Source organism: Phoca vitulina, unplaced genomic scaffold, assembly GCF_004348235.1.
Source record: "Phoca vitulina isolate PV1807 unplaced genomic scaffold, GSC_HSeal_1.0 scaffold16, whole genome shotgun sequence".
NCBI lineage: Eukaryota > Metazoa > Chordata > Mammalia > Carnivora > Phocidae > Phoca > Phoca vitulina.
The window spans coordinates 25,479,183-25,496,227 of record NW_022589719.1 but is presented as its reverse complement, the minus strand read 5'-3'; the positions used below and the strand labels follow the sequence as shown (position 1 = coordinate 25,496,227).

At 35.5% G+C, this 17,045-nt stretch overlaps 1 protein-coding gene across 1 annotated transcript; it reads left to right on the top strand.

The window, feature by feature from the left end:
• Positions 1 to 461: 461 nt before the first annotated feature.
• LOC116638660 (olfactory receptor 5M11) lies at positions 462 to 1,430 on the top strand. The gene has a single exon (XM_032414759.1). It carries the CDS (start codon positions 462 to 464, stop codon positions 1,428 to 1,430), a length of 969 nt encoding a protein of 322 aa, XP_032270650.1.
• Positions 1,431 to 17,045: the final 15,615 nt, after the last annotated feature.

The following is a 17,045-nucleotide window of genomic DNA, read 5'->3' as shown; positions in this document are numbered from 1 at the left end:
GTCTCTGCCCCTGTGGAAGGAATATATGAGGAGTGGAAAGTAGACACATTATGGTTATGTAATGTGCTACAAAATGAATGAGAAGTATGTAGGGTGTGCTGGAAGCATAAAACATACCGAGCCTTATGGGATAAGTAGAGTTTGAGAGGCAAAAAATATTGCAGAGAGCAAGAGGGTATGTAGCTCAGTTGTATATATACGGATAGTTATAGTTATAAGTATAGTTATCTATAGGTGTAACTGTAGGTGTCTATATAGAGAAATATAATAGCAATTCAATATAAAGACAAATGAAATAATGATTAGTAGAAGTAAAGAATCTGTTTAGGGTAGTATTCATTTTGAATGACACATGGAGGTACAGAGAAAAATCATTTCAATAGTCAGTAATATGATTTGAGAGATACCTTCCTGTCTGCTTTATTTCTGTTGTTTCCAGTGCAGGTCCAGACTCTCAGAAAATGTCTATCACAAATGACAGTGCAATAAGAGAATTCATTCTTCTGGGGCTTACAGATCGTCCCGAGCTCCAACCTCTCCTCTTTGTGCTGTTTCTGGGTGTGTACCTCGCCACCCTCTTCGGCAACCTGGGCATGATACTATTGATCAGGCTGGATTCTCGCCTGCACACACCCATGTATTTCTTCCTCACTAATTTGGCCTTTGTAGACTTGTGCTACACCTCAAATGCCACCCCGCAGATGTTGACTAATTTCTTATCAGAGAAGAAGACCATCTCCTTTGCTGGCTGCTTTACACAGTGTTACATTTTCATCGCGCTTCTCCTCACTGAGTTTTACGTGCTGGCAGCAATGGCCTATGACCGCTGTGTGGCCATATGTAATCCTCTGCGCTATAGTATGAAAATGTCCAGGCGTGTCTGCATTGGCTTAGCCACATTTCCTTATGTCTATGGCTTCTCAGATGGGCTTTTGCAGGCCATCCTGACCTTCCGCTTGAGCTTCTGTAGATCCAATGTCATCAACCACTTCTACTGTGCTGACCCGCCACTGATTAAGCTTTCTTGCTCTGATACTCATGTCAAAGAGCATGCCATGCTCATATCAGCTGGCTTCAACCTCTCCAACTCCCTCAGCATCATCCTGGTGTCCTATGCCTTCATTATTGCTGCCATCCTCCAGATCAAATCAGCAGAGGGAAGGCACAAGGCATTCTCCACCTGTGGTTCCCACATGATGGCTGTGACCCTATTTTATGGGACACTCTTCTGCATGTATGTAAGACCACCAACAGATAAGACTGTCGAGGAATCTAAAATCATAGCTGTCTTCTACACCTTTGTAAGTCCGGTGCTTAATCCACTGATATACAGTCTGCGGAACAAAGATGTAAAGCAAGCCTTGAAGAATGTCCTCAGAAGAAATATGGTCACTAAGATGGGACTGCCTCCAGTTTCCAATAAATCATAACTAAATCTTTGGCTCAAATAGCTTTGCATTCTGATGATGTATTTTGATATTCTCTACGAATATGCCTCAAATATCTCAGCTAAAAATCTCAGGTCTGGGAAAAAACGAGCTTCACTTATTAATCTAAGCTCTTGTCCCTCAACATTGGTCCACAGACCAGCAGCAACAGCATCATCTTGGGGTTTGTTAGAAATTTAGCACCACGTTCTGCACCTAGATCCATTATATCCAAATCTGGGTTTTAATCACATCATAGATGATTTGTAAGCACATTAAATTTGAGGAACATTGTTCTAAGTGAAAATTCCCACTTGATATGGCATGGAACATTCCTGTGTTCTTATTGTTTACAAAGATAAACAGGATAAAGATGCTCTCAGCTCAGTTCCTTGGATTTATTATATTCTTATTACTCTATTTTTTGGGACTAGGAGTCTTTATGAAACACATCCTTCTATACTTCTCTGAGCTACTAAATAAAACCAAAAACCATGGGTCATGAGAGTGGTTCCTGTTTCTTGTGAATATACTTTTATAATGATCAGTATGAAATGGGAAGAAAGGAATAAAGTGATCCTTTTTTTTCCCCTCTAACTCTGAGTTTGTGGATCCTGTCTGTGGCCTCTGAACTATAGGGACTGACTTCTTCCTTCTGACCTGCAAGCCTGAATCTACACACTCAGGTCTAGGAAAAGAAAGAATACTTTCTGTGTCACTTGGATTTTAAAAATTGAGAATTACTTGGCATTATCTTTTATCTTCTTTTCTAGATTTTTAAGTGAAAGTTTGGATTATTGAGTTTTACTTCTTTTCTCATATAAATGTTTATATATTTTATTTAAACACTGCTTTAGCTGAAAACAACTAAATTTGGTATTTGTTACATTCAGTTTGCAAAATTTTATTTTCCCAGTGCCTTCTTCTTTAACCAATGGGCTATGTAGAAGACCATGCTTAATTACCATATATTTGGAACTTTAAAAGATACTTCATTGTTATTTATTTGTAATTTAGTTCTGTTGTCAGAGAACATATTCTTTATGATTTTAATTTTGGAAATTTACTAAGTCTAGTGTTTTATTGAGCTTTATTGAGATATAATTGACATATAACATTGTGTAAGCTTAGGTATACAATTTGATGATTTGATACATGTATATGTTGTGAAATGATTATCAAAAGACTATTAGTTAACACATCTATCATGTCACATAAGCACGATTTTTTTCGTGTGTGTAGTGGTGGTAGTGGTGAAAACATTGAAGATCTACTCTTTTAGCACTTTCCAGTATACAGTACAGTATTGTTAATTGTAGTCACCTTGTTGTACATTAGATTCCCCAGAACTTATTCACCTTATAACTGAAGGCTTGTTGCCTTGGACCAACATCTCCCCATTTCTCACATCTCCAGCCCTGCCAACCAACATTGTACTCTGTTTCTGTGAGTCTGACTTTTTTAGATTCCACATAAAAGTTAGATCATACAGTTTTAGTCTCTCTGACTTATTTCACTTAGCCTAATACCCTCAAGGCTCATCCATGTTGACACAAATGGCAATTTCCATTTTTTAATGGTAGGATAATCCTCCATTGTACATCATCTTTATTCCTTCATCTGCAAATGGACACTTGTTTCCATGTCTTGACTATTGTGATTAATGCTGTAATGCATGTGAGGGTGCAGATAATCTCTTCAAGATCATGATTTCATTTCCTCTGCATATATCCCCAGAAAGAGGGGCTTACTGGATCACATGAGAGTTCTATTTTTGATTTTTTGAGGAAGTTCCCTACTGTTTCCATATTGACTGTACCGATTTACATTCCCATCAGCAAATGTACATGGGTTCCTTTTTCTCCACATCCTCTCCAGCACTTGTTATCTCTTGTCTTTTTGATAATAGCCATTCTAACAGCTGTGAAGTTATATCTCACTAGGCTTTCATTTGCATTTCTCTGATGTTTGGCGATGTGGAGCACTTTTTCATTACCTGTTGGCTATTTGCATGTCTTCTTGGGAAAAATTTATTCAGGTCCTTTGCTCACTTCTTAATTGGTTCTTTGTTTTTTGTATTGAGTTGCATAAGTTCTTTATACATTTTGGACATTAACCTCTTCTTAGATATATTGTTTGCAGATATTTTCTCCCAATCCACAGGTTGCCTTTTCATTTTGTTGATTGTTTCTTTTGCTGTGTAGAAGCTTTTAAATTTGATGTAGTCTAATTTTCCTTTTGTTGTTTGTGCTTTGGTGTCATATACAAAGAACCATTGCCAAGACCAATGCCAAGTAACTTTTTTCCTATGGCAGGTCTTATACTTAAGTCCTTAATTCATTTCAAGTTAATTTGTGTGTGTGTGTGGTGTAAGATAGAAGTCCAATTTAATTGTTCTGCATGTGGTTATCCAGTTTCACCCAGTCTCACTGAAGAGACTATCCTTTTCATACTGAGTATTTTTGACCCCCTTGTCAAATATTAGTTGACCTTATGTGCATGGGTTTATTTCTAGGCTCACAATTCTGTTTCATTGGTCTATGTGTCTGTTTTTTTTTTTTTTCCATTTTGTTTTGTTTCATTTTATGCCAGTACCATACTGTTTTCATTACTATAGCTTTGTAAAATAATTTGAAATCAGGAAGTGTGATGCTTCCGACTTTGTCCTTTCTCATGTTTGCTTTGCTATTTGAGGTCTTTTGTGGTTCCATATGAATTTTAGGACTATTTACTTTGTTTCTGTGAAAATGTCATTGGATTTTTTTTATTGGAATGGCATTGAATCCACAGACGGCTTTGGGGCATATGGACATTTTAACAATTTTAACTCTCTTTGAACCCATAAACACTTGGTATCATTTTTATTTATGTCTTCTTCAATTTCTTTCATCAAAGACTTGTTTTTGGCATACAGATCTTTAATGTTTTGGTTAAATTTATTCCTATTTTGTTTTTCTTGGTGTTATTTTAGATGAGATTTTTTTCTTTATTTCTTCCTCAAATAGTTCATTGTTAGTATATAAAAATGCAACTTATTTTTGCATTTTGATTTTGTATTCTGCATGAACTTACTGAATTCACTTATTCTAACAGTTGTTTGATAGTGTTTTTAGGGTTTTCTATGTATAAGATCATATCATCTGCAGAGACAATTTTACTTCTTTCTTTCTGATACTGGATGCTTTTTTCTTGCCTAATTGTTCTTTTTTTTTTTTTTTTTTAAAGATTTTATTTATTTATTTGACAGAGAGACAGCGAGAGAGGGAACACAAGCAGGGGGAGTGGGAGAGGGAGAAGCAGGCTTCCCCCAGAGCAGGGAGCCCGATGCGGGGCTTGATCCCAGGACCCTGGGATCATGACCTGAGCCAAAGGCAGACGCTTAACGACTGAGCCACCCAGTCGCCCCTTCTTGCCTAATTGTTCTAGCTTGGACTTCCAGTGTTATGTCGAATGAGAGTGGTGATAGTGGTCACCCTTGTCTTATTTCTGACCATAGAGGAAAACTTTCAAATTTTCACCATTGAGTATGATATTAGCTGCGGGCTTTTCATATATAGCCTTTATTATATTCATGTATGCTCTTTCTACACCCAATATGCTGAGAGTTTTTATGATAGGATGGTGAGTATTGTAAAATGCTTTTTCTGTGTCTATTGAGATGATCATATAATTTTAATTTTTTATTCTGTTAATGGATACATCTTTTTCTTCACAAATAACAAATCCCATTGGGTCAAGTGTACTATATAATAGATAATGGGTACAAATGAATTTGAATTTTGCTTTTAAAGTTTGATATATGCCCTTTGAGCATGTGATTTAACTTCTTTTATCCTTAACTTACTTTTATTTGGTAATAATAATAAAATATAGGTTTTTTAAAATGTTACTTTATTACTGTGTAATTTACATGCAATAAAATGTGTCCACTTTAAGTACAATTCAATGTGTTTTGACAAATGTGTATATCCATATAACTGCCACCAAAGTTGATATATAGAACATTTCATCACTTCCGAAATTTCGTTTTTATCCCTTTGCTGACAGTTACTTTCTTGCATACCCAGCCTTTGGTAATCGCAATGTGCTTTCCTAACTATATTTCATATAATGGAATGAAACCATATATGGTCTTTTGTGTGCATATTCTTTGACTTAGCAAAATATTTTTGAGAATCGTCCAGTTGTTCTATGAATCTATAATTTGATATATTTTCTATTAATGAATAGGATTACATTTTAAAAATTTACCACAATGTGTTTATCCACCCATCTGTTATTAGAATCTGGGTTGTTTCATTAAGTATCAGACTGTCTTAAGTATCAGTTTTTTTTTTTTTTGGTAAGATTTTTATTTATTTATTTGACAGAGAGAGAGGAAGCACAAGCAGCGGGAGCTGCATACAGAGGGAGAAGCAGGCTCCCCACTGAGCAAGAAGCCTGATGCAGGACTCCATCCCAGGACACTGGGATCATGACCTGAGCCAAAGGCAAATGCCTAACTGACTGAGCCACCCAGGCGTCCCAAAATTATACGTTCTTATAGTAAAACATTCAATCTCTATAGAAGAGTACAAAGTAAAAGATTTTTCCCTTTTCCTTTTCCCCACCCTGATCTTCCATTGTCTCCTTTCAAGGTTACCATTATTAACAGTTTCTTATGTTTTTAGAAAATTTCTCTGTATCCAAAAACCAATCTATGGCTATATATGTACACACACACACACATATTGGTCAATACACATGTTGACTGTCATGAGCTAACTTTTAGTAGTTTGTAATTCTGTAGCATTTGCTATGCAGGGGTTTCAGTCCCATGGTCTAGAGGAATGGGACCAAAAGTACTGATTGGGACTTGCTGTCACCTCTGGGAGAAAGAAGTCATGATAACAGCTCCACATCCATGCCTGACATCCATTTCTTCCTCCCCACTTGTGAGAATCGCTTTCAATAAGAACTTTCCTCCTTTTGCCATAACAGTACACAAAAACTTCCACTTAGTTTTTATACATTAACTCCTGAAGCAGGCAATGAATGTCTCTTGCAAAAACATATGGCTTATCAAAAGGAATGAGATCTTGCCATTTGCAACGATGTGGATGGAACTGGAAGGTATTATGCTAAGCAAAATAAGTCAATCAGAGAAAGACATGTATCATATGACCTCACTGATATGAGGAATTCTTAATCTCAGGAAACAAACTGAGGATTGCTGGAGTGGTGGGGGGTGGGAGGGATGGGGTGGCTGGGTGATAGACACTGGGGAGGGTATGTGCTATGGTGAGTGCTGTGAAGTGTGTAAGACTGTTGAATCACAGATCTGTACCTCTGAAGCAAATAATACATTATATGTTAAAAAACAAACAAACAAACAAACAAACAAAAAAAACATATGGCTTGCCTCAAAAGAAATTGTGGCTCTGTAGAGTTTATCTGTGACATCCCAGCCTCCTAGTCTCTGCAGTTGTCATGTCTTCCTTCATCTTTGTCTGTTAATCTATTTTTTCAGGATGGGACAGATATTTTCTATTTGTATCATAATTCAAATTTTATCTGCAAAAATTGTCCTTTGCCACAATTAGTTACTATATATCTAATTTTAGAATTAAACATTCTGACATATTTGTAAATATTTTGATACTAAACAATGCAAAAGACAAGTTGATTTTTAAGATGTTAACATTTCAGGTGACTTTGCAGCTACAAAGCATAAGCAGAGTTGATGAATGTTTACTGAGTATCTATAATAAGCCAAGTACTGCTCCAGTACCAAGGATCCCCCAAGGAGCTGTAGGATTGTATAGTTTTGTAGAGTTCATGAAACTGTAAAGAGAAGAATCAATACAATTTGTTAAGTGTTTTAATATAAGAAAACAGAATTGTTAATGCAACAGAGGAAAGAAAGAATATATTCCAACTTGAAGTTGGTCTTATATGATTGTATGAGACAAGAACTTGTTCATCCTCTGTGTACCTGCTCTAGCATACTCATAGCTGCTGGCACAGTGTGATGTCAGACCAGGCAGGGTCTGAACAAAATAAGTGATAGAACTGATTCGTGATCACATATGTATGTGTTAGTTTCAATGAAAAAGGAAAAGCCACAGAACTGTAATTAGTCACTCCCCCAATGAACACGTTTTTCTCAGTTGTATTTCAAAGCTTCTTTTCTACCCGAGAGCTTATTTCTGTTCAATATTTTCTACAAGGTAACATTTTTGTATTTATTAATTCTCTATTATCCCATATAATCACTTCAACTTTTTTATTACTAGATGCTGTTCTTTAAATATCTTTATTTTGAAAGCCAAATTGTCTGTAAATGCTGGTAAAACACACACCTAAACAAATCACTATTTTTGTAAATTTTAACATTCAGTTAATAGTGTGTTGGATTTTACTTAAATACCCAGGGATCTATTACTGCTTAAGCACATGCACATATGCAATTATACAAAACCATCTCCTTTATTTTTCCAATTTTCTGATTTCAGGGTCCATGTCTATATTTTTACAGACTAGCTTGGCACTAAATGAAGCTTCATTAACGATTGCAGCATAATAAAAAAATTAAGTGAACCTCCATTTTGAATGTAAACAAAGTGCCTCCAGTTTTGCATATGTAAGAGAATGTCTTTGAATGAATCAACAAATGACTCTGTGGAAATATATAAGTTATAAGCGAGCAGTATTGCTCAGAAATACGTGTGACCCATAATGTCATTGACATTTATGACTGGTATTAGCAATATGAAGCCATAGTTATGCCCACATGCATGAAAGTTTAAGATAAAAAAGGATTTGACCAAGTGCTTTCATGAATTGGTTGGCTGGCTAGAATGACACCATCAGACAGTCTATTTTTTAGTTCATATTGTGCCGTGCTGGACATAGAAAAAGTATGTGCTTATGCAATGCTTTTCGTATTAATGATTTATCTCAGATGTTGGATTTTTATCTAAAAATCATAGAATTCTCTTATTAATGAAAAACCTCCCATGAGGAATTTTAAGAACAGGTTTCTAAATTCTTGCTCTTCTTCTTTTAAAGTTAATTTTGCTGGATTCTAGATTTATTGAACATATTAAGCAATATGATGTTGGAAGAATCTATGAGAAAACAGAGAATATTTTCCACACTTCCTTAAGGAACAATAATTATAAGATATTTTACACTTTTCTTCCCACCTATCTAAAAGATCATGAATCTAATTGGTTATTTTTTAAGGAAATCTGATCCATGTGTACTTAAAAAATAAACAAATGTTCCAGGGAATGATAATGCTGTAAATCTAATATTTTTCTTCATATATCATATATTTCTTTGGAGCACTGGATATCTGAAGAATGTTTAGATTCTCACACTCACACACACACACACACATGAAGGGGAGAGAAGGAGATAACAATGCTCACCAAAGTTCAGGCAATGTTTTCATAATATATGTTGTTTCACTTAATCTGCCTAGCAATATTATGATTACAAAATTTTCATCCCGTTTTAAAGATGAGCAGAGACTCACTGATTAATTGCTTACCTAAAATCACATAGCTGTGAAGAGAAGTCTGAATGTGTCTGGCTTCAACATTTATTGCTTCTTTTTCTTACTATGATGTATATTTAAAAGAATTATTTTAATTAATCTCCACACACAACATGGGGCTCGAAGTTACAACCCTGAGATCAAGAGTCGCATGCTCTACTGACTAAGCCAGCCAGGAGCCACTACCCCCACCCACCTTTTTAAAATTTTATTTTTACCTCCTATGATATACTTTTTTCACTATACTTTTTTGAAGGGAAAAGCCATGGAATGAGTAAAACTATCATTTTCTGTATTCCAAAAATATTGTAGATCAGGTATTTCACAGCTGAATGCACACTGACTAATATAATCTGTATGAGAAAAGATCCTATTTTATAATGTATAGACAAATTCAATTTGTTCAATAAAGTGAGCTTTGCAGTCAAATCCTGACTCCATCATTTATCAGCTAAATTAATAGTTAATGAACATAAACTCTGGGATCAGATTTATTGATCAAGTTTCTTAACATCTCTCTGCCTCAGTTTCTGCTTTTGTAAGATAAATATATATAGTACTTTCTCATAGGGAAGCTGGGTAGAAAAATGGATTAATATATGTATGTACACCTGCAACTAAGGTAACATTGTGTGTCAACTATACTCAAATAAAAACATTTTAAAAATACCTGTGAAGTACTTAGCACAATGCCTGATACATAGTATTCACTTAATAATAGTGAACTGATATTTATTATTAATTAGAAAGTTACTTCACCTATTTGAGGCTTCGTTTCCTCTCATAGCTTTCTGTATTTTTCAGTTATTACATTTATAATTCTTGAGATATAATGCCCTTATAGTTTTAGTTAATTAATTAATGCCTGTATTCCCCATCTTGTACATGCCACAAGGTCAAATATAAAACTTGGAAGCAATTATGTCTTTGTTGTTTAGCTTCGTACGTAGTCTGTGCTCCCTTAAAAACCAGAAAGGTGATAGAGATAGATGGATAGATAGATGATGGATAGATATAGATAGATAGATAGATAGATGATAGATAGAAGATATTAGAGAATTCTTACAAATTGGAAATTATATTAGTTGTGAAAAGTGATGGCAATCAGAAAACATATGAGACACACTGATAGAATCTTAATTGTGTAAGATTTACTCATGTACAATTAGTCAATCTATTTTTTTTTTCAACAGAAGACTTCATCTGGCAATGTTCAGGATAAATCAGACCAGAGAAAAGGAATTTAGCTTCCTGGAGTTGACCAGATGTCCAGTGTGGCAGCTTTTCTTTTTTGTCTTGTCTCTAGTTATTTGTATTCTCTTTCTTGTGGAAATCTTGAGCCTAACTCTGCAGATCACGTCCTCATACTCTCTTCACTAATCTGCCAATCCCACAAATTCTGGTTAACTTTTTATTTAAAAAGGTCATGTCCTTGATTAATTTATTTGAACAGTATAACATGATCACTTTCCTCTTAACTCAATATTTTGTCCCTGATGTTGTCTGTGACAATCCCATCCACATGACCATTTGCTTTTCACGTGGTTACAAGATCAGGTTCAAAGTGTTCTACATTTATATGGCTGCCATTACCTCTATATTAGGTTTCATATAGATTTGTGTAACATCACAGTTGTTTTCTCAAGTACTGGCAACATGGAACATTATCATCAAATCCTGCCACTTTGTAGCTAATGAAAAAATTAGATTTTATCATAGACCAAATGGGAACGCCAGAATGTGCTTAGTAGTATATGGGAGGAGTCTCAAGTTTTCACTGTTACCAACAAATTTTCAATCTTTCCAGTCACCATAAGCCAGATAAACCTCTTTTCTTTTGAATCCTATTTTAGAAATATCCTGGGCAATGGCACCTCCTTGAAAAAATCAGTAGCAAAATTAAAACAGTGTCTCTCTTGTATGTTGTAACTCTTCTTTTGAACCATCAAATAATAAAGAGAAAGAGAGAGAATGTAATATTTGAAAATATGAGCAAACCTAAAGTTGAATTACTACATAAATCTTTTTTATTCATAGCATGAAGAACCACCATATGAATAATTTGAAAGGCTTATATTGATTGTGTTTTTACTGTGTAATGTAAAAAAAAGTGTTTTTTGTTTGCCTTTCTTGAGGGAAAGTGATTTCATTTTTTTTTTTTTTTTTTTTTTGAGAGAGAGAGAGAGCGCATGAGCAAGGGGAGGGGCTGGGGAGAGGGAGAGAGAGAATCTCAAATAGACTCTAAGCACAGCACAGAGCCCAACACGGGGCATGATCTGATGACCCTGAGTTCATGACCTGAACTGAAATCAGGAGTTGGACGCTTAACTGACTGAGCCACCCAGGTGTCCGAAGGAGATTTCTTATTTAAACAACAGAACAAAAATATTGTAGAGTAAATTTCCAAAGAATGTCCAATCAAAAGTGAAGAATGATAGCTAGATATGTGACTTACTGCAAATTTTTGGCTTGGAAACCTGATTCCTCTCTTTATAAATCCTGTCTCATATCCTGCAAGTATGTGTGATTTCCTTGTTGAATTAATTTTCTTGAGTTTTAAGGAGCATTTAAGAAATGATGTGATGCTCTGATGAATGAACTTAGGAAATCAGAATGCATGTGGAAGTAGCCATTGATTTGGGGATTGAAATACATTTATGTTTTTAAAAATGTTTCTTTCTTATTTTAGAGAGTGTGCACAAGCAGGGGGAGGGGCAGAGAGAGAAGGAGAGATTCTCAAGCAGACGGCTAAGTGTGGAGCCTAACTCAGGGCTCGATCCCAGGGCCCTGAGATCATGACCTGAGCTGAAATCAAGAGTTGGATGCTCAACTGACTGAGCCACCCAGGTGTCTTGGGGTTATAATACATTTAAAATCATTACTTATTCTGATGATCTTGGGTTGGAATCTCTGTTATAATAAAATGGATTTTTTTTTGCTAGAAGACTTGCTCCATTTAATGACCTTGTTGGTAACCTTTTCACACACGCCAGACAATGTTGAGGACAAGTTACTTCCTGCTTTACACTTCACCGATAGAAATATCTTTGTATATTTGTGGTCACATGTTAATTTAACCCAGCTCAACAAAATGTTATTGAGCAAGGCATGGTAGGTTTTAAAATATACACTGCTTATGAAGAGTTACACTTATTTATGGAGAAACTTCACAACTGTTTTACCATAAGACTTGCTTGGATAAAGGAAATAGTTTAAGTATTTGTTTAAATTGTTTTCTGGGCAGAGAGGAAGAAAAGTATTAATTCTGCTTAAGGCTATCAAGGTAGTTCTCCCAGAGGAAATAACCACTGAGCTGAGCTTTGGAAGCTGACTAGAACTTTGAAAGGCAGAGGATGGGGGAAAGGCATTTCCTGAAGAAGGAACCAACTGGTGCATGGAGAATAACTTGGTTGCACCTGGGACACCAATCATGGATAAGAAAGTGAGAAAAGATGAGGTTGAATAGTAAACTGGATTAGATGAGGAGAGAAGGAATGCTTTGCTAACATACCTAGATTTAATTTGGTATAGATGAGGAACCATGAACACTTTTTAACCTGAGTAGTGATATGAAGGCAATATGACTTCCAGTCATGGTTCAGCATGTGACTGAGAGTCAAGAATTCTGTGAAGAGCAATAATCTTGTTTTAACCAAGGTAGATAGAGACTGCATGAGTGGACATTATCATTATTAATCCAGCAAATGAGAGTCTTCTCCCAAACCAAAATTTTTAGCTCTTTCCTTCCATCTTGGGATTGACTTTAGGAGAAATATTTGAATTGGTCATGAATTTATCTGTTCCTATGTCCTTGCTACCTTTCTAGCACCCTATTTCCTTATACATTTAGTGTTGTCCTGCCCAATTCCCTGCTATCAAGGTCCCAAAGTGGATGGTGGTAAATCTCTCCTTGTCCCTCAAATTGCTGAGCAAAAGCTGAGTTCCGCTAAGCTCTCAGGAAAAAAAAAAATTCCAATAAGGGAAGTCATTTGTATTTGATTTTCTCAATTTTATTGATATTAAGATATTTAAAGTTCAGAAATTTGAATTGGAAGTGACCTAGGATATACTGTAGTATACACTCATGCATTTTATTTTATTTTTTTAAAAAAGATTTTATTTATTTATTTGAGAGACTGAGAGAATGCGTGGGGGAGGGCCTAGGGGAGAGGGACAAGCAGACTCCCCACTGAGAATGGAGCCTGATGCGGGGCTCAATCCCAGGACCCTGACATTCATGCATTTTAAAGATGAAGAAGTCAAAAGAAGATAACTTGCTTAGCACTAAAGGACTAATCTGTGTCAGCAGAATTCCTCAGTGGGACTAAACCCACTTTCCTTGGTTCTCTCTCCAGCCAAATGTTGTAATAGATTTATCAGAAATTGCTTCCATTAACCTAGAAAGCATGGGCATTGTTGATACATTGTTGTTCATGAAATGAGATGATGTTTAATCCACCTCAGGAAATGAGATGAACTAACCGAGGAAAGCCATGAATGTTCATGGCTAAAGACAGGAGAGTTATAGTCAGATCTGCTTTCTCATCTCATCCAGGTCACTTAGTAGCTCTTTGATTTTGAGAAAAGTAATTATCTTTTCTAAGGCTCAGTTCCTTCAACTGTAAGATGGGTTTAGTAATATTAACCTGATATTTTTAAATGAGGTTTTGATAAAATCTTACATGAAAAAAGTTCAGGATGTCAAATTTAATGACATTTAGTTACTTTATTAATCAAATATATGAAAAACACTTAACCACTAAGAAATTCAACAGCTATACAAAGTACATCATGGCCTAGAAAAGTAAGGAATCGGAAGCACTATCAATCATGTGCAAAATGTAGGTGTCTCCAATTATTTTCATTTTCTCTTGGGCTTTTCTAAACAAACAAACAAACAAAAAAGAACCCCACAATATAAAACAACCAAAAAAAGTGTCTAAAATACCCCTTTTTATCAAATGAGTGTATGATTGCTGCAATAATACCATATGGTAGAATATGCTTGTTCCACATTGGTGGAGAGGTGCAATTAATGAATAACTAACTGTCTTTCTTTAGAGTGCAGCTTGTTTTGCTGAGTCTTGGAGTCAGTGAGGGAGAATGGGCCTGGCAATGCATGGTAAGCAGTCAATAAGGCCAGTACTGAGAGAGAGGAAGAAGACACAGAAGAGAAGCTTACACCATTCCTAGCTCCCATGTTACTAATTCTTGAGTTGTCTTCAGGAAACTTCTAACTGGCAGAATTGGTTGCTTCATCTCGATATTTTAAAAATACCATAGGGAAAAATAATCACCCTTATAAACACAAGCAACAATTCCCCTCACTTATTTTTGAAGGTGGTTTTCCAACTTTTTTATAGGTAGAGCTGTTTATTTTTTGTGTTAGGAATGAGCCAAAGTGTTACTATTTATACTTGGAATCCAATTTCTTATGGAATAAGTAGGAGTAAGTGCATGGTTAGAAATAGGTAAATGGCTACCTAGACAAAAACTAGAGCTGGTCATATGACAAATATTAATGCTCATAATTGGGGAATTTTTTATTTTTCTCAATATTATATAAAGGGTAGGTAGACATTAAAATTTTCTTGTGATAGCCTCACATGTGGCCAGATATTTACATGCATTCTAAGTTTTAAAATCTTCAGAGAACAATCCTGCAGCAACGTTTTAAATGTGAGAAAACCCAGGCTCATAAAAATTAAGATGTCTATCATCATAGAACTAATAAGCAGCAGAGTTGTACTTTTTCAAATTGAATCGCCCCAGTTGCAAAACCTGTGAGATGAACATCAGTATTAAGGATACTGGGAATATTTTAGCACAAAACAATTTTTAAAGTTTTGGAAAGCACAAAGATACCTTAGTAGATCATTTTTAAGGAGGGCAGGAGGGAAGGAAAGGGCATGAACACATAGAAGGGTGCAACATGATGATTCACTGTTCTCTAGCAGAAGGCGAGATGTGAAAGCAGCATTGACCAAAGAGTTTTTAAGAAAACAAAGATTTTCTTAAAAGCTATCACTATTCTTTTGGCCCCCAAACTTTTTCTAAACCTTTTTCCAAATTTACAGGATGGAATTGATGATGGAATGAGAAATATGGTACATCAAAGGGGAACATTGCATTTTTAAAACTTTTAAGTTTTTAAAGATCCAAACATGAGAAGTAAAATTTCATTACAAAAATCGACATGTTTGTACTTGTCATTCATTATACTCACTAGTTATTTTAATTTCTTTGCCTTTTGTGCACATGATAGCATTACATTTCTCCTGTTTTGGGTTTAGGTGGAAGGGTGTGGCTATTTCTGGACATTGAGTTGGAGTAGAATTCATATGTGTCACTTCTCAGCTGAGCATTTCATTGTTCATGAAAAATGCTTCAGTGGTTTTTATTTTCCCTTGCCCTGATGACCAGCAATATTTAGAATTTAAGATGTAAGCATAGGTTCTTGAGTGAGGACATGTGGAAAAGTGCTCTCTACCAACTCACACTAGAAATGTGGAATGGATGAAAAGTGCCCTTGGTCTTACAAGCTACCACCATGTGTTGAGTTGCTTATTTCCATGGCAGCGAGTAGAGAGAAAATGAAATTTTCTATAGAGATTTGATTATTTAATTATTAGAAACCATTAATGGGAGCTATAATTTCCGGGAGTGCATTTAATAATAATTGTGTCCTGTGTATTTATTATGTGTGAATATATAATATCTCTTTTCATATTCATAATTAAATAATGAAATGATAATTATAATTACTGGTACATCATATTAAGGCATAGAGAAGTTAAAGAGAAAACAAAGAAAGTATAAAGGCAGCCCAAGTTTATGAGTCTTGGAGACAGAATTCAACCAAAGTCTGACAACAGAAACAGAATTATTATTTTTCTTTTCTTTAAAGATTTATTTATTTATTTTAGAGAGAGAGAGAGACAGAGAGAGCAAGTGGGTACAGGGGCAGAGGCAGAGAGAGAGAGGGAGAGAATCTCAAGCAGACTCCCTGCTGAGCATGGAGCCAGATGTTGGGCTTCATCTCAGGACCCTTAGGTCATGACCTGAGCTGAAATCAAGTCGGATGCCCAACTGACTGAGCCACCCAGGCACCCCAAGACATGGAATTGTTTGACTGCAGTACTTAATATTTTCATGCCTGTTCTTGGGGGGGGGGAATTTCCATCTTTACTGGTAATTTAATTTGAAATACAGAGTGATACAACATGGGAAGTCTGCGTATGCATTTTCGCCTTTAGTTGGTGAGGAAAATCCTCTAAGTGCTAATGAGGTCCCTCAACCCCCTACTTTTTTCCAGACCTCATTCTTTTTAAGATCAGGCCCAATCACTTCACTCTCCCCTGATGTCACCATTGCTCTTATTAGCTGGCGAACCACCTCTCAGGTGTTCATGTATGTAGCTTTTGCAAAGTCCGTTCACCACCATCTTTTATACCCTTTTGTTGTGCTGAATCATCCTTGATACCATGAGAGCAACTCTGAATGTCCAAGTAAGAATTCTTCTATTGCTAACCTCTGAAAAATGCCTAAGGGTGAAAAGCACAGGCAGCTATGTCCATCATATTCACCGAATTTCCAGTTGTAATGCAACTGATTTATGATTTTGTTTGCACTGTTAGGCTTTATGGAAGTTTTGTAAGTGCTATACACCATTACTGTGCATATTTGAGAAAATTTGTAATAACAAATGCAAAACAAAATATATTTTCATATTACTACTTTCTATTCTGTGATTTGATGTTATCTTTTATTTCTTAGACTCACAAATATATTTCTTTAAAATGGTAATTTAACTTTTGTGACAAGAATGATAAATTGGTAGGTAAGTAATTTTGGCCAATGTCTTAATACATATGCTGTGAGTAGTGAGTGAACCATCACACAGCAAGTGCAATTGGTTTAGTCTTTAATATAATTTAAAGGAAATTGCTTTGTGCATAATGGATTGATGTTCAACTGCAATTCAATGTGATCACGTGCATTCTTGAAGCTTTAATTTATCTATATATGCTTTATATATGCTTATTGTATCTATATATGCTTCAATCTAAATGATC

Coding starts and splice junctions, on each gene's coding strand:
- LOC116638660 (XM_032414759.1), top strand. CDS start 462: ATGTCTATCACAAATGACAGTGCAATAAGAGAATTCATTCTTCTGGGG.